The sequence below is a fragment of the Microtus oregoni genome, unplaced genomic scaffold, assembly GCF_018167655.1.
Source record: "Microtus oregoni isolate MIOR12 unplaced genomic scaffold, Mior012 000002F_ref0000024, whole genome shotgun sequence".
In the NCBI taxonomy this organism is placed as follows: domain Eukaryota; kingdom Metazoa; phylum Chordata; class Mammalia; order Rodentia; family Cricetidae; genus Microtus; species Microtus oregoni.
In genome coordinates this window covers 26,602,236-26,621,768 of record NW_024543061.1, presented here as the reverse complement: position 1 = coordinate 26,621,768, position 19,533 = coordinate 26,602,236, and the positions used below count along the sequence as shown (strand labels likewise).

Below are 19,533 nucleotides of genomic sequence, written 5' to 3'. Positions count from 1 at the left end.
TTATTCTAAGCAAAACATGTTGTTTTTAGGCTTTTAAAATTCACAAACTTCCTTGTTTTTATAAATATCTCATTACTTGATATTCTTTGTAACCTAGCAGTAGTTTTTAATGAGATTTTTTTTTTTCTGGAACGTAATAGTTATGTGGATACAGGAAACTAAAACTAACTCATTTTCTTTAAGAGGTAGCCCCCCATTTTGTTTTTACTTTTGTTAACCATATTTACCTGAAAATATTTAGTGGATTCAATAGTGAAAATTCACTAGAATAACCTCTAATGAAATGTGAATTATATTGTAGGCTCAAACGGAGAGTGACCCAGAACTGGGGAAAGAAAGGTATGTTGCTTTTAGTTCTTTTCTTCCGTTTTTGTGTATTGTTTAGGCATATCTGATTCTTGAAGTAACTTTTCTCATATACAGAAAGTTCCCATCCTATTGGGCCAAAATTATCTCAGGGCCTGTACCTCAAGGCCTGTAGGACAGAAAAAAGCCTGGTTCAAGTTCAGGGCCTATTCTTGGAGGCCTGTAGGACAGAGAAGAGCCTGGCTCGAGTGAGGACGAGACAGCAAAAACTAGGTAGACGCCCCTCCAATCAGAGGGAGGATTTGGGTGCCTCTCATTTGTTAGAGGTACCCTCACATCACAGGATGTCACTTAACATATATAAGCTGACACAGTAACAAACTGAGTTCCTCCTGCTTTGAATCGACTCCCTATTGCTTCTGATTGTCCTGCTTCATGGGGCTGCAGACTGGGCGGATAGCATGCTCACCTTTCCCTGGGGAATAAGGAGGCTCAGGAAGCCTAGCAACTGGCACCCAACATGGGGCAACTGGTCCCAGGGCAAAGCAGTCTTCAAGGTGAGTGGGACCCCACGATGGATAACGCAACTTCAGGGAGGAGACTGGCGAGGAGGAGCAGGAAAAGGTTGAAGATCGGGAGAGGTCTGAAGAATCCAAAAGTAACCAATTAATCAAAAGAACGGGAGAAAAGGACAGAAGAGTAAAGATCAAAAATGGGCACAATTTACTGACGAGCCATTGCAGGAGGAAGGAACACAGCAGGCAGAGGCAAAGACAAAAATAAAAGAAAGTAGATATTGCCTGTGACAAAGAGTAGCTGCCTCCTTATGCCCCCACCTGCCTTGGAAAGGATAAAATGGGAGAGGGGAACAGGACAAATAAGGGGCTCCATCCTTGCCAGGAGGAAATGAATATACCAGTCTCTTGCAGGAACGTGGGACGGAGCCTCCTGGTGATACTTATGCCCAGGCCTATAAGGCTAAGGTTTACAGACCCCAAGGCTTCCTGGCCAATGTCCCTCCCCCCCCCCCCCCAATCGCCCCCTAGTCTGGTGTCCTTGGGAATCTAATGACCTGAAAGAATTGAGGAAGGCAGTGGCCGATTATGGCCCCAACTCCCCTTGGGCCATAACCCTTCTTCAGGAGGTAACCTACCATCCTTTTTGTCCCCAAGGACTGGTATGATCTAGCTAAGGCCACCTTGTGGTGGGAGGACCCCGATAAGTTAAATGGACAACCTTCTTTAAGGAGGCCTGTCACAAAGGGCAGAGTTCAATAAGCGGCCGACCCCCCAATTCCCATCACTTATTCGGTGGTAACTGGAACGGGGGAAGGCTTTTCCTCTGGGGTCCAATAAGCCGGAATTGTGGTTCTGTATTGGGACCAAGTTAGACAAGCAGGCCTGGAGGCTTGGGCATCACTAGAGGAGGAACCCACAGATCACCTATTGCTGGCATGATGCAAAAACTGGCAGAGCTGCTTCTAGACTTTATTGAGAGGAAATTGCCCCCTGATGGGCTTAGAGACCAATTTATTATGCTCCTAGTCTGGGAAGGTATGAACCAAGATACTAGGATGGGTTGTGCTTGCATTAGGGAAGGGTCCATGAGTCAATGGGTTGTGGCATTGCAGAATGTTGGGACCCAGTCACATACCAACCAGACCCAAACTCTAGCCTCTTCTATTACTCAAGGCAAACACCTAGGAAATATTTCTTATGTGGTCAACTGGGGCATTCTAAGAGGGATTGCCTACAAAAGGGCAATAAGACCTAGCTGTGGAAGCAACCCCCCTCTGTCTCTCTGCCCTAGCTGCCATAAGGGGTACCATTGGGGCTCAGAATGCTGCTCCAAATTTGGTATAAATGGGAAACCCATCGCAAATCAACCTTTAAACTGGATGGGGGGGGGGCTTCCAGCCCCCTTAACCTAAGGAAGGAAAGATGCACCTTCAGTTAACTGGGCTATTCCAATGGTAGAGGGGTTCCAACCCAGTATGACTATGATCATTGGGGGACAAAGATTTCAATGCTTGAAAGACACAGGAACTGACAGGACGGTACCTCAGAAAGGAAAAGGTTCCTACCAGCTGGGATCTCATAACCGGGCCACCTATCATGGGGGTTGGGAGAGGTCTATGTCCCAAGAAATGGCCAGTTCCATGACTTGGGTGGGGCCAGACAAAGACAAAGGAAAATTTAGGCCTCTGATCTTTCCAGAGTTATCTGTGGACCTTCTGGGACAAGATTTGTTAGGCAGATGGATATTGTTATTACCACTGACCACCTAGCCTTTTATGATAAAACTGAGCAAGGTGCCATCAGGCAGACCCCTGACACCTGTATTCACCCCCAAAAGTAGAGGCCAGGGTCCCCCACCCCTCCCCCATTAGGTGAATACCTGGTAAGCTGGTATGGGTAGAGCAGTGGCCCTTACCTCAACTTAAGATGCTTAAGGAAATCACCAGAAAAATCTGCTTAGAGAAGGATGGATAAGGCCCTTGATGAGCCCCTGGAACAGTCCTGTGTTTGTGATATGTAAACCTAATGGGACATGGAGAATGCTACAGGACCTGCGAACAATTAATTCCCAAATGGAGCTAGTAGGGGCCCCTTTGAGGGGCTTACCTTGGGTCCCAACAATCCCCTCCCAGTTTTACCTCACTGTAATTGATCTAAAGGACTGCTTCTTTTCAATTCCTTTTCATGAGGAGGATTGTGAAAAGTTCGCCTTTTCCATTCCTACAGTTAACTCCTCTCAACCTGGTGAGAGATATGAATGGACTATTCTTCCACAGGGAATGGCCAGTAGTCTGGCCTTTTGCCAACAATATCTGTATAGTATCCTCTCTCCTTATTTTGACAAAGATAATACTCTCTTATATGTTTATATGGATGATCTAATAATTGGGCATTTGCCCTACAAGAGGTCCCAGAACCCTGCAAACTCTATTCAGACAGCTCTTACGTGGTGAACCTACTGCCACACTTACCCTATGCCTATAAATCAAAAAGGGGGAGAAGTCTCCCCCCATCTACAACTGCAGAAGGCTTTATTAACCATCAATATTTTAAATTTTCAAAAATCAGGTGAACAAAATAGATTCCAGAAACACTGGAGATCCCTACCAACGAGGCCCTGCCTAAAGGTTAGGTGGAAGGATCCTCTCACTACCCAATGAAGGGGCCCAGATCCCTTTTTGACACAGGGCTGAGGATATGAATGTTTCTTCCCAAACGGGAAAAGCCTATATGGCTGCCCGCTTATAACTTAAAATTCCTGCCTCAGGACAACGGGGAAGACCAAGATGACCAATAAAGAAAGAAAGAGATTATGGTGAACAGCCCTTAAATTCAAACACAAGGAAAGAAAAATAACCACTGCCCAAGGGGAGATTAACCCTTGAGGAGAGTGGAGACCAAGGTCCAAGCAGCAAGCCCCCACCAACCACCGAAGGTGTCGTGGGTCTTGTCGAGTGCTGGCACGGGAGGGATCCTAAACCAGACTTCTTAGATGACAAAACCCTGAACATGGTGATCTGACCTGATGTTTGACTTAGGTGATTTAGCGCATGGGAGCTGGGTTGTGGGAGTCTGGATTCAGAGGATCAAAGGGAGACCTAAATGCAGAGGCTTTCAGGGATACACTCTACCCTAGGCATCTTACCCCTAATGAGCCTGGGTGTTCTCATGTCCTTAGGAGACATGCCCTCCAGCAGATACCTTTTTATGTATGCCCAGGAAGCAACCGGACTGCCTCAACTATGCGGGGGCAGCTCATGATTACTATTGTTCTTCCTGGTTATGTGAGCAGACTGGCTGGACAAAATTAGAAAAGACAGAGACTGCATTATGTTATTTACAAAAGTCTTTATTCCTTAGCAAGGGTAACCTTACAAAATAGGAAAGGCTTGCTGTTTATGGAACAGGGAGGAATTTGCAGAGCACTTGGGGAAGAATGTTGCTTCTATGCTGACAATTTGGGGATAGTCACAAGAATCCTAGATGAGTCAAGACGCCCTATGAGACCTGGTTTGTTTTCTAAAAGCTGAAGCAAACATTCCAAAAACAGATACAACAGGTACATGGCCCTTCAAGTACATTATGGTAGGCTCTATACATCTCATCCTAAGGATGAACTCTCAGTTTGAGGGTGTCCAGGCTGAAACTCCAGATAGGGGTGTCCCTGAGGCATACTCTCTCCTTGGTGGGCTATTCTGGCTTGGTGACCTGGGTAGAGGGTGGAATATAAAGTAAAACGGGGAGATATTGGGCCAAATTATCTCAGGGCCTGTACCTCGAGGCCTGTAGGACAGAGAAAAGCCTGGCTCAAGTTTGAGCGAGGATCAGACAACAAAACTAGGTAGACGCCCCTCCAATCAGAGGGAGGATTTGGGTGCCTCTCATTTGTTAGAGGTACCCCCACATCACAGGATGTCACTTAACATATATAAGCTGACACAGTAACAAACTGAGTTCCTCCTGCTTTGAATCGACTCCCTATTCTGATTGTCTGGGCTGGGAATGGGTATCCTAGGTTGTGGTCTGCAGAAAGGGCAGATTGCCCTCACTTTTCCCTGGGAAATAAGGAGGCTCAGGAAGCCTACCACCATCATACTTGTTCCTTTTGTTTATGTGTAAAGTTGTTGTCATCTTACTTTTGGGTTCTGTTTGGCCTTAGGGTTTGTTTTGGTTGGTAGCTATATTTAATCTCATTCATGTATTTATTGACTATTTAGAGAAAGAGCATGTATAAGTTTGAATTACATACAGAATTGTCACTTCTTTATGCTTGGTAAACACCCTGGAGCAGTTTAATCCATGATAAATGTGACGTGCTCTTTGCTAGTGTGTTGTGTACCACAATAGTAAAATGCAGTTTACGTACTCTTAAATTTTCATTAACTTAAAAGTATAATTTTCAATGTAATTTTTAAAGAGTTGGTACAGTTTTAGAACATTTAAAGTATGGAATGGGAACATTTGTCCAAGAAAAAAAAAGTACCACTTTGTGTCTACTATGAAAACTTAATTTTTAGAGTCTCTTCAAACTACTGACTCACAGATTTGTTTTAGCCATGGTGTTTACTATCAATTACTATTATTTATTAGTCTATGTTTTAAGGTCATCTACGTTTGAAATAGCAATTTGAAAATGTTTAAATAAAAAGGTATTTATTTGATTCACAAACTATTATGGATTTTCTTATTAACTAGCATTTTGTAAAATCAGACTATCCTTGATTGTTAATGATCATGAGCATATTAAAATACATTGGTAATCATAAGCAATATTTCTGGGTTGCTGTGTATGTCAGTCCATACTTTTAAAAAAAGTTCATCTTTCTTTCTTTTGTTTGTTGGTTTGTTTGTTTGTTTGTTTTTTGAGACAGTGTTTCTCAGTAGCTATGGAGCCAATCCTGGAACTAGCTCTGTAGACCAGGCTGGTGTTGAACTCAGAGACCTGCCTCCCAGGGCTAGGATTAAAGGTGTGCACTGCCACCGCCTACCTAATGGCTCAGCTGTTAAAGGCTAGGCCCACAACCAAAAATTTAAAAGTTTATTTTTAAACCAATAGTATTCACTTGCAAGTCCACAGAGAGCTTAATAAATAACAATGTCACATGTAAGTCCTATGGACAGACCTACAGTTTTCTCTATTGGTCACAAGAAATAGATTTTCCACAAAATTCGTTTTTGTGTATTCTATTTTATAAGATTTTATCAAAAACAATGCTTGTTGTCTATTTTGTCTTTCTTCTTTTCAAGACTTAAAATATTGACATGTTAACAGATAGTTTCTAGTCTTGTTAAATTGATTTTTTAGAAAACTTCCAATTTTGCTCTCATTTTTTTCTGACTTGTATTACAGAGAAAAAATAAGAATAAAATTATGTGGGATATAATCAGAGTATACAACATTACTTTTGGAGTAAACTTACACCAAAAAAAAAATGGTGGTCATGTTTGTTTTGCTTTAAAAACAACAACAATAAAAAACTAAAAATTTTGTTGAGTTTTTTTAAAAATGTTTTTGCCAGTTCATCTTGAAGTGTGATTCTTTTGTTTCTAATTAATGTAAATTCTAATTGTAGATTGCTTAGAGGAGATTTCACATTATAGTTTAGTAATAACTTACATTGTCCTTCATTCTCCTCATGCATATCCTACCTATGTGCAATTTGATTAAGTCTTTAAATAAGGATGCTAGATGAACTTTCCCTTATTCATTAATATTGATAAATACCTGGTGGAATTCTCAAATAAATATTAATTTTTGGTATTGTTAAATCTCATCCTAAAATGTCTTGAGATGTATGTGTGTTATGGTGTCATCCTTTATGCTCATGCCTAACTTCTATTGTATGCCTTTTGTGAAATTCTCAATTGGTCTGATTGGGAGTAGAATATTAGATACCTGTGTACTTTCTGGAATTGTTTGTGTGTTGTTTCTCAGAATGTAACTGTTTTCTTTTAATCTCTTAAAAAGAAAAACAAAAATTGCCGTTTTATTTATGGTATTAGTGTCATTTATTTGACCTCTCAGCGGCATTCCAAACTAAATCAACTTTGAAACTTTCCTTCATTCTAGCCAATAAACAGATAGTTATTGTTAAAACAATTTCTATAGAAAAAATACTATAATTCTTAAAGACTGGTACACAGTGAGGCTGGAAAGATGGCTCAACAGTTGAGTACTTGCTGTTCTTGCAGAAAAGAACCCAGGTTTGATTATCAACACCCACATGGAGGCTCACAACTGCCTGTGGGTTCCTGCTCCAGGAGCCCAGTGCTGTTTGTCCTCTGGCCGTCAAGGTCCTCTTGCACTACCATAATGCACATAAACTCAAGGCACGGGTGTGTGCACATACATACACACAAATTAACAATAAATTTATAAAATAATTGTACAAAAGTATGAAATTGAACCATCTTTACAAACAGGCCTTTGTTCTGTTTCAAATGTAGAGCTGCAATAGTTACTCTTTGGCTGAATGATAATAAGTGTTTATAAATTTTAAATGTGGTAATGAGAAAGTCTTGTAACATCTTTCAGATGAGATTAAAAAAATCTTTGTGTTTGTTCAGCCTCATAAATGTTGCTGTGTAGTTCAATATATCAATTTTTAGGATTAATATATAACTCCGTAATGAAGCAGGAGTTCGAGTTTATTCTTTATTATTCATATGAATCTTATAATTTCAAAAGTTTGTATTTTGAGAAATATCCATGTAACTATGAATGTCATGGTTATTTCTTTGTCCTATTGTTTCTGACCACAGATTCTACTTTAGTTCCAAGAATTTGGGACACCTAATATGAGCCTTTAGAATCTTCAGTATTAGAGATGTTAATTTCAAATAGAAGTATTTCAATATACTGCGTATTTTACACAGAAATTAGAATGTATTATTATTAGGATCTATGATTCTTTGGTGTTTATAAATTTCTCATAACTTACAGTTATTCTTCTGGGAGAACCAGTTTATTTATTTAATGAAATGACTAGACCCCAGTGGGGCGCAGTTAGCACCTTTTCCAAATCTTTGAAATAAAAATCTCAGGACAGAGCTAGACATTATCTGGTATTGTGAACTAAAGCATATGTGGCCATCCTCTGAGAAGCATGTCAGAGATGACAGCTTATCCTTTCCTTTATTGGAAATAAGAAAACGAGTTAATATTGTTACAATGTGTTAATGTGATATGATCACTTTCTAGTGTCTTTCTCTAGTCCGCTGCTAGTAACAAAATTATGGGAATGTATTTTTAGACTGTGTTAGACATAGTCTTTAGAAAAACTCTTTTCTTTCAAGACAACTTTTGATGTGCAATGTTAATTTAAAATAGTTTATTTTGGTTCTGCTTCTGTGAACGTTATTGAATTATAAAATTATAGACTTTGTGGGTTTGGGAAGACCATGACATAAAATAATTAATGTCCATTCATTTTCTCCATTTCTTCTGAATAATCAAAATATTATCTAATAAATGAGTGAGCAGTTTATGGGTATTTAGATTGTATGTTCATGTTAAGGTGGTTCTAACAGTTTTGCTTATGATTGTAAATCTCCAAAAGCTATGGAGGTCCTTCTAAAGAAAAGTTTCCTTGAAGTATTATCATTCATAAGCACATTTTTTTGGAAAATTAAAAATAGGTCTTTTATACCCAAAAAGGAAGCAAAATTGTTAAATGGCATTATTCTCCATAGCAATCCCAATTTTCTTTTTATGAAAATTCATCTGTACATTTTTAAATTTCCATGAAAGGATCACTAGCTTTATTGTAGAACTGTGCACATTTTGTTTAGTTGCTATGTCATGATTATAGAGCCTAATAATAATTTGAGATCTTTTTGTTCAGCCTTTTCAAGTCCAAACACTTAATTTGCACAAGTAAAAGGAAGATATCAACACTCCTAATTTTGTTATTACTTCTTTTGAATTAAAAAGATGGATGATCTCTTAGATCTTTCACCTTCTGATTTCCATCAGAACGTCTTAGCCAGTTTAATGTTGATTGGCTGGATTTCCCAGTGCTTAGTATTTGTGCATCAGAAAACCTTTACAGTTGGCATCAACAGGATTATTTACAATGGTTGAATTCTCATCATAGTTTGATTTTTGTTTGTTTTTGTGTTCTTTTTGTTTGTTTTTAAGTACTTTTAGCCCTGACTTGAAAAACAGTCCTGTTGATGAAAGTGAGGTACAAACAGCAGCCGATAGTCCCTCTGTTAAACCTAGTGAGATTGAAGAAGAAACTACTTGCAATATTGAAACAGAAACTTCAGTGCAGCAGGAAGAACTTGGTAAGGAAGAACCCAAACAAGCCTTGTATGAGTCTGACTTTGTAATTGAAACACTGGACCTGGAAGCTCAAGGAGCAGAGGTCAGCATAGAAATTCCTCTTGTAGCATCCACTCCAGCTAAAACTGAGTTATTCAGCGAAAATATGGAGGAATCTGCCTTAAATCAGCAGATATACACCAGTGACTTTGTGAAGGAAGAGACAGAAGTTACAAACCCCGAAACAGAATTATCAATATCTGACAGTGTCTTAGAAGAAAAGAACATCAAGGGAATTCTAGAAGATTCTCCATCTGAAGCAGATAAATCATTTTCTGGTATTGCACAACCCACAGTAGAAGCCATTGCTGAAGTGGACAAACATGAAACTGTTTCAGAAGTACTGCCATCTGCTTGTGTTGTGACCCAAGAACCAGGAAGTTACATTGAGGATGAGAAGGTTCTGAGCAAAAAGGATACTTCTGAAAAAATTAGCATGGATGACAAGCAGGAAAATGAATTCAATACTAAGGAAACCAGAATGGATTTACAAGTAGAAACAGAGAAAACTGAGAAGAATGAAGCTGACACGTTTGTAGAAAAATTGGAGAAGATTATAGCAGCAATAAGAGAAAAGCCAGTAGAAAGTGCTGTAATCAAGGCAGACCCAAATAAAGGAGTGGGTGAGAGCAGTAATCCTGATGAAACTGGTAAAACTAGTGTGCCGACTGTATCAAATGTATGTAATAGTAAAACAAGCATCAAGGCTGCTGTGGTGTCTTCCACTAAAGCAAAAAATACAACTTCAAAAACTGAAAGTCAGAAAAATTTTCCAAAACCTGTGCTTAGAGATCAAATAATTGCTGAAAAGAAAGTTTCAGCCAAGGAATTTGGTTTGCTTAAAAATACCAGATCAGACTTGACAGAAAGCAACAGTAAATCCAAACCCACTCAGAGTGGTGTTAGCAGAGGAAGGATCGCAGCCCTTCAGTGCAAGGATTCTAAACTGGATTACAAGGACATAGCAAAACAGTCTCAGGAAACAGAGACCAAACCTCCCTCCATGAAACGGGATGACAGCAACTATAAGGTGAGGAGAGTAGAAGAATGACTCGTGTGTCTTTGGAGTTCGTAATTCTGCTGCTATAGCTGTGAAGTAGGAAGTGTAGTTTGGCTCATAGTTTCATCTCTTCCCTCTAGTCCCAAGTCCTGTTTCCCTTTCTGAAACAATTCCATTGATTTAAGCTGGTAGACATTTGGAGTGTTGAGCTCAAAGTTCCCATTTATTCACATGCTTGGAAAGAAAGTCTTACTTGGTCACAAATGTAGCTGAACTAAAATTTGGTCAGAAATATAATTGATTTAAAGGAAAGATCTGTAGTGGCTCCTAGGATGATGATTTGGCATTCTCATTCCTCTAAAATTGAAGCTTTATCAGTTCACTGAGCACCTACTTAGACATTGTGGGCAAAGACTTCGGAAACTGAATTTAGCTCTAACTTTTGGAGACTGACTGTGCCTATACCATTAAATAATTATTGACTTAGTTTTATATACTTGCTAAGTATTTGCATAATTGACCATATTTGGATATTTGCTGATTATCTTTTCTCTTTTTTAAAGAACATTAATAATCTGGGTATAAACTCTGTTTTTCTGTATTTCTTAATATTTTAGGCATTGGCTTTGCAGAGCACTAAGAATTCTAAAAGTACTACTGGTAGAAGTTCCAAATCGAAAGAGGTAAAAGGAAAATACCCACATACTCTGTATCAGTCCTTCCATAGCAATGCCCACCTATCTTACATACTTGCACTTATCTTTTCATAGTTAACATGGAAGTTGAGAGTGAAGCACACAGGGCATAGGATAAGGAGTGAAGTGCTTCTTGTTGTATTCTGGTGTTGTCACTGAGGTAGACTAAATAGTTTTCTTGCTGTGTGTACAAGTAGTGGGTCATTGACAGCATACAAAATCCAGAAACTTACTGGAAATTTATTTACTCTGGTACCAGATTTAAAATGATTTTTTTCAAAAACAGCTATATTAGCTATTAAGTTTTAGTAATCTTTTCAGATAATTTTATCAATATAAAGCTTTCAAACTTTCATAGCATTCTATAAGTTAAAATACATATTATATATAAGCTGATTGATATGGCTAATTATTTACCTTTTTGTTTGAGGTGCTTTTAGAAGTCTAGTAAGTAAACACTTGTTTGATACTTAACGTATGGAATAGTAGATTCTTTGTATATCAGTGTTTTGACAAGTGCTTTAAATGTTGTTTTAAAGTGTAAATTATTTTTTAAATTATTTGTGTGCTATATATGCATATTCTCACATGTATGTGCTCTTACATGGAGATTAGAGGACAATTTGCATGAGTCACTTTTCTCCTTATACCATTAGTTCTTGGTATCAAACTGAGGTTGTTGGGCTTGGTGGCAGGCACCTTTACTGACTGAGCTGTCTTACTAGTCTTATCACTTTGGAACCCTTTGAAATATAACATTGAATTTTTTTTAGTCTTAGGAAATGGCTTTACAGAGAAATTCTCATGGATGATTTGCATATTAGTCTACTGTGATTAGTAATGCCTAGTCAGTCAAAGTTCATTGTACTGATTCTTAACTTTCCAACAGGAACCATTATTTACATTTAATTTGGATGAATTCGTTACTGTGGATGAAGTCATAGAAGAAGTAACTCCTTCTCAAGCCAAGCAGAATCCATTAAAGGGAAAAAGAAAAGAAGCTCTCAAAATTTCTCCTTCCCCCGAACTTAACTTAAAAAAGAAAAAGGGGGAAACCTCAGTCCCTCACAGTGTTGAGGGAGAACTGTCCTTTGTAACGCTAGATGAAATTGGGGAAGAAGAAGATGCAGCTGCACAAGCTTTAGTCACTGTGGATGAAGTCATTGATGAAGAAGAGCTCAATATGGAAGAAATGGTAAAAAATTCTAACTCCCTTCTTACCTTAGATGAACTAATTGACCAAGATGATTGCATTTCCCACAGTGAATCTAAAGATGTTACTGTTCTGTCCATGGCCGAAGAACAAGATCTTCAGCAGGAACGCTTGGTAACTGTGGATGAAATTGGAGAAGTAGAAGAATCAGCAGACATAACTTTTGCTACTTTGAATTCAAAAAGAGATGAAGGAACTACTGTAAGGGACTCTATTGGGTTCATTTCTTCCCAGGTGCCTGAAGACCCTTCTACTTTAGTTACTGTAGATGAAATACAAGATGACAGAAGTGATTTTCATTTAGTGACTTTGGATGAAGTAACTGAAGAGGATGAAGATTCTCTGGCTGATTTTAAAAATCTTAAAGAAGAACTTAATTTTGTTACTGTGGATGAAGTTGGAGATGAAGAGGATGGAGACAATGATTCAAAAGTTGAGTTAGCACAAGGCAAAATTGACCACCATCCAGATAAAAAAGGAAATAGAAAGAGGAAAGCCGTGGACCCAAAGAAGACAAAACTTGACTCTTTCTCCCAAGTAGGTCCAGGAAGTGATACTGTTACAAAAGATCTGAAAACCATGATTGAAAGACCTACGGCAGGTAGATACTTCAAGTGTTCATTTTTCTGTTTCATGAAATTACATTTAAAACTGGTTTGAACACAGTGCCGCAGTAGGAGTAATATCATCGTGCTAATGTTCCTTCCGTAAGCCAGCAGTTATAATCACTCAAATTTTCCATAGAAACAAGTACAGGTTGCACACATTTCTCTTAGTTTGTAGAGTACAGGTTGTCCCAAGTTGTTATACCTCAAGAAAGGATGGCAAAACTAGGAAACAAACCGAAGCAGCCAATGCAGAGTCACAGTGAAAACAGTGTGTATGAGTGGGGAAACAAGCTTTTAAAGAGCAGAACAGTGTGCACATTACACTGCCTCCTACTTCTGGCTTAAACTTGGGTTTAGAATAAAACAAGCAGGAGAACAAATTATCGAGGTACTGTTCAACTTTATTTATTTATATATATTCTTTTAAGTTAGGGTCTCACTTTGTGGCCTGGAATTTCTTATATAGAGCAGGCAGTTTTGAGCTCGTAGAGATCAGCTTATGTCTGCTTCCTGTGTTCTGGAATTAACGGTGTGAACAACCGCAGCTGGCAGATGTTGGTCTTTTGAGATGAGGTCTGACTAGCCCTTTTTGGCCTGGAACTCAAAATGTTGCCTTGAACATGCGATATTCTTGCCTCCCAGGTGCCAAGATTACAGGTGAGAGTCACATCTGGCATAGTGTAATATTTTGGTTGTTTGGAATAATAGAGCAGCTTACTTGCTTGCAGGACATGAGAGAGACAAAAATAGTTTCCATTAAGAAAACTATGAACCCAGTTGACACACTGTTATTTAAGTCACCTTTATGGGTGAATTCAAATAGTAGTTTATTTTGTTTCCTTAGATGTTACAAATGAAATTATTCAATGTATTAATGAATATCTACTCTGCAAAGTTTTTAAAAAAGAAAGAAAGCTAGGTCTTGTGTGCTGCATGCCTTTAATCTCAGCTTTCAGCAGAGGCAGGTGGGTCTCTCTGGGTTCAAGGCCAGCCTGGTCTATAAAGCAAGTTTCAGGACAGCCAAGGCCGTTATACAGAGAACCCTTGTCTTGGGTGGGGAGTGGAGGGAGGCAAAACAATAACGAAAAAAGAAAAACCTTGAAAATTTTAACCAGACTAATAATGGAATACTAGGAACATCTCACTGGATTGATAACAATTCAGGGAAAAATGTATAGCCACTCTGCGAAAAGAATAGGAAGGAATAATTGTTCAGAACATAAATGGAAACATTTTGAATGAACTGCTGTTTAAAATTCTAAGGGGCTGGAGAGATTCTTGGCAGTTAGGAGCACTGGTTACTTTTTCAGAGGACCTGGGTTCAATTCCTAACACCCACGTGACAACTCACAACTGTCTGTAACTCCAATTCCAGGGGATCCAACACCCTCACACAGACATAATTCAGGCAAAACACCAATGCACATAAAGTAAAATAAAATAAAGTAAATTTCTTTTTTTTTTTTTTTTTTTAATTTTCAAGACAGAGTTTCTCTGTAGCTTTTTGGTTCCTGTCCTGGAACTAGCTCTTGTAGACCATGCTGGCCTCGAACTCACAGAGATCCGCCTGCCTCTGCTGAGAGCTGAGATTAAAGTGAGTGCTGGGATTAAAGTCATGTGCCACCACCACCCGGCAATAAAGTAGATTTCTATTTAGGAATAGGTTTCTTGACCGGGTGTGCTGGCACATACCTATAATCCAACACTCAGCTTCAACTACATAAGCAGGTTCCTGTCTTAGAAATATAACAAAAAGACATTCTCCCCAATTTTAGGTAGTTTTTAGAACAAATATTAGAATTATTAGATAGTTTAATATGTTAAATTTAAAGCAATTTAAGTACTGTTATTGGAGCAATAAATTAGGCTTTCTTTTTAAAGCTAAAACACCAATGAAGAGAGTTAGAATTGGGAAAGCATCACCCTCACAAAAAGCTGTAATGGCAGAACCAGCAAAAGGCAAAGAAGCCTTCCAAATGAATGAAGGAGGTAAAGGGGCAGTTTGGGTGGGGAAGAAAACCACACAACATGAGATGATGGTAGAAGTTTCACAGATAACCAGCCAAGAAACTGGAAAGGCAGAAGACAGGTGTATAAGATCCTTCTTTCTTCATAATTTAGAGAGGTTTGGGAACAGTGACACTAGAACAAGAGATATTTGTGGAAATTACTCTCAAGAGGCATTTGTGACTATGTTACAGCATCAGAGAACAGTATTCTATTAACTGTTTTTTGTTTGCTTCCAGGCAGCCAGCCAGTAAATTAAACAGAATGTCTGAACAGCATTAGTAATACTTAAGTTGATACAAATAAGGAACATGAACATTGTCATACAATATATACTTGTCATTGTATCCAATATCCTCCCTGTTGTTGGCTATAAATATAATGGCTTTAGCCCTATTTCTTCTAAATCCATTGAATATATCTAAACATTTACCCATTTACTTCTTAGACCAGGATCATTATTAACTAAGGTGTAGTTCCATGAGTTTTAAGTTAGTTTTAGTAATCAGAAAGTACCCAACATTACCGTCACAAAGTCTACAAATTTATCTTAAATAGCTTCATGTTTTTCCTTGAACTTTTTAATGACTTTAGTTGAAGAAGCTGAATTAAACGATTCAGAGCCTGATGAAAAGCGCATGAAGACCGAAGACTCTCCTGTAGGCAAATCAGTGACAGCTGATGTGCCGGGAGGTAAAGTAAAATGATTCTCTTCTTTCTTGTTCCTCTGAAATAAAAAGTGAACAAGTTAACCTTGCTTGGTATTTTGAATACAGCTTATCTAGGGTTTTTTTTTTTTAAATCTGGCATGAATATTTTTATTTCATTCTTGAAGGCTGGGATATGTATGCTTCCTTTTTCTTTCATGTACCTTTAATTGCTGCCATGATAAAAACTGATTTATACTTCCCCAAGCAGAAATTCCAATTAGGCAAAACAAGCTAAAAAGCTTCCATAGCAAACTTTCACTGTGACCACTGAGCTGAGTCAAGAATCTTTTAGTTGTTCAGCAGCTCATCATTCTGTTTTCCCATCTTCTACTTTAATAGGGTATTTCTAAGATGTTTGTTTTCTGTTCTCAGATTCTTCAGCCTGCAGGACAGTAGCATTCTGGCTTCTCTGGAGGCTTTGGAATACATATTACATATTCTTAAGTAAAGATATATATTCTGCTGGGAGATTATAACCAAGTGGTAGAGTACTTGACTAACATGTTTGAGGCCCTAGGTTCAATCTTTGAATTTAGATAAAGTGATTGACATACTGTTGGTGGATTATTCTCTTTCTTCTTGTTTTCTAGATTTGGACTTCCTTGTTCCAAAGGCTGGGTTTTTCTGCCCAATTTGCTCCCTCTTCTACTCAGATGAAAAAGCAATGGCAAATCACTGCAAGAGCAAACGTCATAAGCAAAATACAGAGGTAACACATAAAAATGCCACTGTCTTTTGATTTAAAGAGTCTTCCCAATGTGTGTGTTCCTTTTTCTTTGTGAGAACTTAGGTATTTATTCCAGTTCATTGCTCTTAAGTCCAAAATCCCTGGTTTTCCACGTCATAGTATGTAACCCCACTTCTTTTCCTGGAGCAATAGCATTCTCTAGAATAGATTTATAAACAGTAATATCTTGTGGGCCTCCTTTAAAATATAAGACTCTGCTTATCCTGATGTTCCATTGTAAATAGCTGTGCATGTTAACATATTAAGATTTCTAAATTTGTAGTCAGAAGAAAATGTGTTTCTTAAACTGATTGAGTCACAGGCCTTCCTTTTTCGTGTGTATGTTTAAGGAGATACTGCTCCAGAGAGTTACTGTTAGCCATGGGAATCAGTAATTCTGACTCCTGGATATCTTATGTTGTTTCATGTATTCTTTGTATTGAACTTCTAAAAATCCAAGCTAGTTAGTGGCAGACCTTGGGTTTCTAGCCAGCTTGTTTAATTCTATGTCTAATGCCTCGCATATTTTACCTTCTCTGTGTGCTTTTAACTTGTTATATCCTACTTTTTACCCCCCATTTAAAATCTTGCAACTGAGTCCAGATGTGGTAGCATACATCTTTAATCCCATCAGTCTGGAGGCAGAGGCAGGCAGATCTCTTGAATTTGAGGATGGTCTACCTACAGAGTTCCAAGCTAGATGGTGCCATATAGTGAGACCTTGTCTTAGGAAAAAAGTTAAAATCTTGCAACTATTTCATATGGCACCTGAAATAATAGCCATACTGACTCTGGCCCTGTAAGGCTGCATGGCCTGCTTCTTTTCTGTGTCTTTGAAATTTCTCATTACTGTTTGCAACTTTGTACCTGAGACCTCAGCTGCCATTGTGCCGTTGCCTTAATTACTATTTCTGTGCCCCTCCCAAACCTTTCATGTGGCCAGTTTTTCCTATCTTTTGGTCTCTACTTAAGTATTAACTGCTAAGAAAGGCCTTTGCTTAAGAAAGCAAACTCCAAAGCCAGTTGGGTAGCACACGCCTTCAGTTTCAGCACTTGAGAGGCAGAGGTCAGCAGATCTGTGTGAGTTAGAAGACAGCCTGGTTTATATGGTGATTCAGGACAGCCAGGACTGCATAGAGAGAAACTTTCTCACAAAACCAAAAATAAAGCGAACTCCATCCTATATGTACAAAAAGATGAACCTTCCTAGTTCCACAGTTACAGTTTTAATTTTGTGGTGCTTAAGGATCAAATCCAAGAACAGACACATGACCACACACCTTTATTATTGTTATAATTTTAGAGTGATTATTACCACCTACAGTGATTTCAATTGTTCTTCTCTTCGGTTCCTTTATTACAGTGTTAGCACTTGGGGAAATACCTTTTTAGTCTTGTCTACTACTAAATCCCCAAGCCGTAAACTCTGTCTGACATATCATTGACCATCAGAAGGATGATTAGTGAAAGGAATGAATGTTAATTAAGACACTGCTTTAGATTATTAATATAGATTCATTTAGGATTGCACACATAGCAAACAACATCTAACAAATGTTTCATATTGAAAATTGCTTTTAACAGAAGTTCATGGCCAAGCAAAGAAAGGAAAAGGAGCAGAATGAGACTGAAGAAAGAAGCTCTAGGTGATGGGAAAAAGAAGAAAACTCATTAGAAATTCATTTAGGGTCCAGTTGATTTGTGTATTTTTGTTATCATTTAATTTGTAATTTCTGTTTCAGAAACATATTCATGTTGTACAAATTTCTGATCGCCCTTGATGTAGAGAAACTGATGGGAAAAGTATGATGGGTTTGATTTTTATATCAAATCATCAGGCATGGAAAGATACCTTTTAGAAGTGTTAAAATAAATGTTGCTACTGTATATTTCAACACTTTTGTGTTTGTGTTGATTTGTAAAGTCTTGCTTGCCTCTAGTTATAGACAAGGCTCTTTTCTACAACCTGTGATTTAGGATATTTGGCAGTTCTTTATGTGTTATGGAAGTAATAGCATGATGTGGTACTTTGTCTCCGCCTTCCATGTATACAGGCCAGATTCTTATATGTTCAGTTTTTTATGTTTGGCCAAGGTAAGTTTGAGTAAAGTACTGCTTTTTTTTTTCTTTTTCTTTTCTCTCTCTCTCTCTCTCTCTCTCTCTTTAAAAAAAAAAAAAAAGTTTGTAAGACAGGGTTTCTCTATGTATCTCTGACTGTCCTGGAACTCACTTTGTGGATTAAACTGGCCTCGAACTCACAGAGATCTGCCTACTTTTACCTGCCAGGTGCTGGGATTAAAGGTGTGTGCCACCTGGCTTAATTTTTAAATGTAATTGAAGGATTTTTTTTTTTCCTGTTTGTAAAAAGCACCTGCCAAATCCTGGAAGTACTAGTTTAGATATACAGAGCAATTTTAACTTTTAATGAACTTTCAGATATAATTATTAAACCATCTGAGTAATGTGTAAGAAGTTGGAAAGGCACTAAAAACTGAGTGTTTTCTAAATAGGTGCTAGACCCCTTCCTGCCTAATTAGTCCATACTTCAGACATACCTGCTGACTTGAAGTTAGTTTGATGTCTGATTCCTCAGCTCTCCTGTATAACTAACAATAAGGAAAACGATGAGTGGAAGAAGCAGCAGCTCAGACAATCTCACTTTAGAGTAAAAGGAACTGCTAAAGCATGAAAGTGGTGAGGAGGGGCTATTTAATTCTAATGACCAATAACGACTTTTTTGTTTGCTTCTTGTTGTATTTTGGGGGGCTTTTCGAGACAGGGTTTCTCTGTAACTTTGGGACCTGTTCTGGAACGAGCTCTTGTAGACCAGGCTGGCCTCAGATTCACAGAGATTCCTCTGCCTCTGCCTTCCAAATCCTGGGATTAAAGGCGTTGCCACCTTCACCTGGCAATAATGACTATTATGTGTCACAAATAATTTCCCATCTGGGATTCTAGATGCAGAAGATTTTTTGTAAGGTTTAAAAAAACCACTCACATCTGTATGCATATAATCTTCTGTTTATCCTTGATATTTTCAGAAAATCTTGAAATATGTTCTTTAATCTTGCTGTGGATTTGGAGTACATGTTCATAACAGTTTATTGATGAAGATTTGCATTAGATTGGCATTCACTTTTTTAAAGTTTCTGTCATTTCATCATCTAGACACCAAAGCAAAAGTAGATTACATTCAATTTGGTCTTTTTATTAAATACATGTATGTATGTGAGTGTGTGTGCATATACGCACACATATGTACCTACCATGGCTTATATTTGGGTCCTAGGAATGGAATTCATGTCCTCAGGGTTGGCAGCAAGTACCTTTACCAACTGAGCTAGCCATCTTGCAATAAAATCCTCGAACTGTACTACTTTTTCTGTTATAAAATTCTGTGGAAACTTGCTTTTCCAGAACGGC

At 38.2% G+C, this 19,533-nt stretch overlaps 1 protein-coding gene across 8 annotated transcripts in view; it reads left to right on the top strand.

Moving 5' to 3' along the window:
- Znf638 (zinc finger protein 638) overlaps positions 1-18,005 on the top strand; it is a 73,566-nt gene extending 55,561 nt beyond the window's left edge. For 6 of the 8 annotated variants that reach the window (XM_041679769.1, XM_041679758.1, XM_041679738.1 and 3 more), the window contains 8 exons: positions 302-339; positions 8,965-10,180; positions 10,768-10,833; positions 11,735-12,659; positions 14,548-14,655; positions 15,268-15,366; positions 15,974-16,092; positions 17,695-18,005. In XM_041679769.1, coding sequence (XP_041535703.1) covers positions 302-339; positions 8,965-10,180; positions 10,768-10,833; positions 11,735-12,659; positions 14,548-14,655; positions 15,268-15,366; positions 15,974-16,092; positions 17,695-17,760 — 2,637 coding nt within the window. In that variant the 3' untranslated portion in view covers positions 17,761-18,005. The remainder of the gene's footprint in view (positions 1-301; positions 340-8,964; positions 10,181-10,767; positions 10,834-11,734; positions 12,660-14,547; positions 14,656-15,267; positions 15,367-15,973; positions 16,093-17,694) is intronic. The other 2 variants (XM_041679779.1, XM_041679747.1) reach the window with 1 other exon arrangement.
- The last annotated feature ends 1,528 nt before the right edge of the window (positions 18,006-19,533 follow it).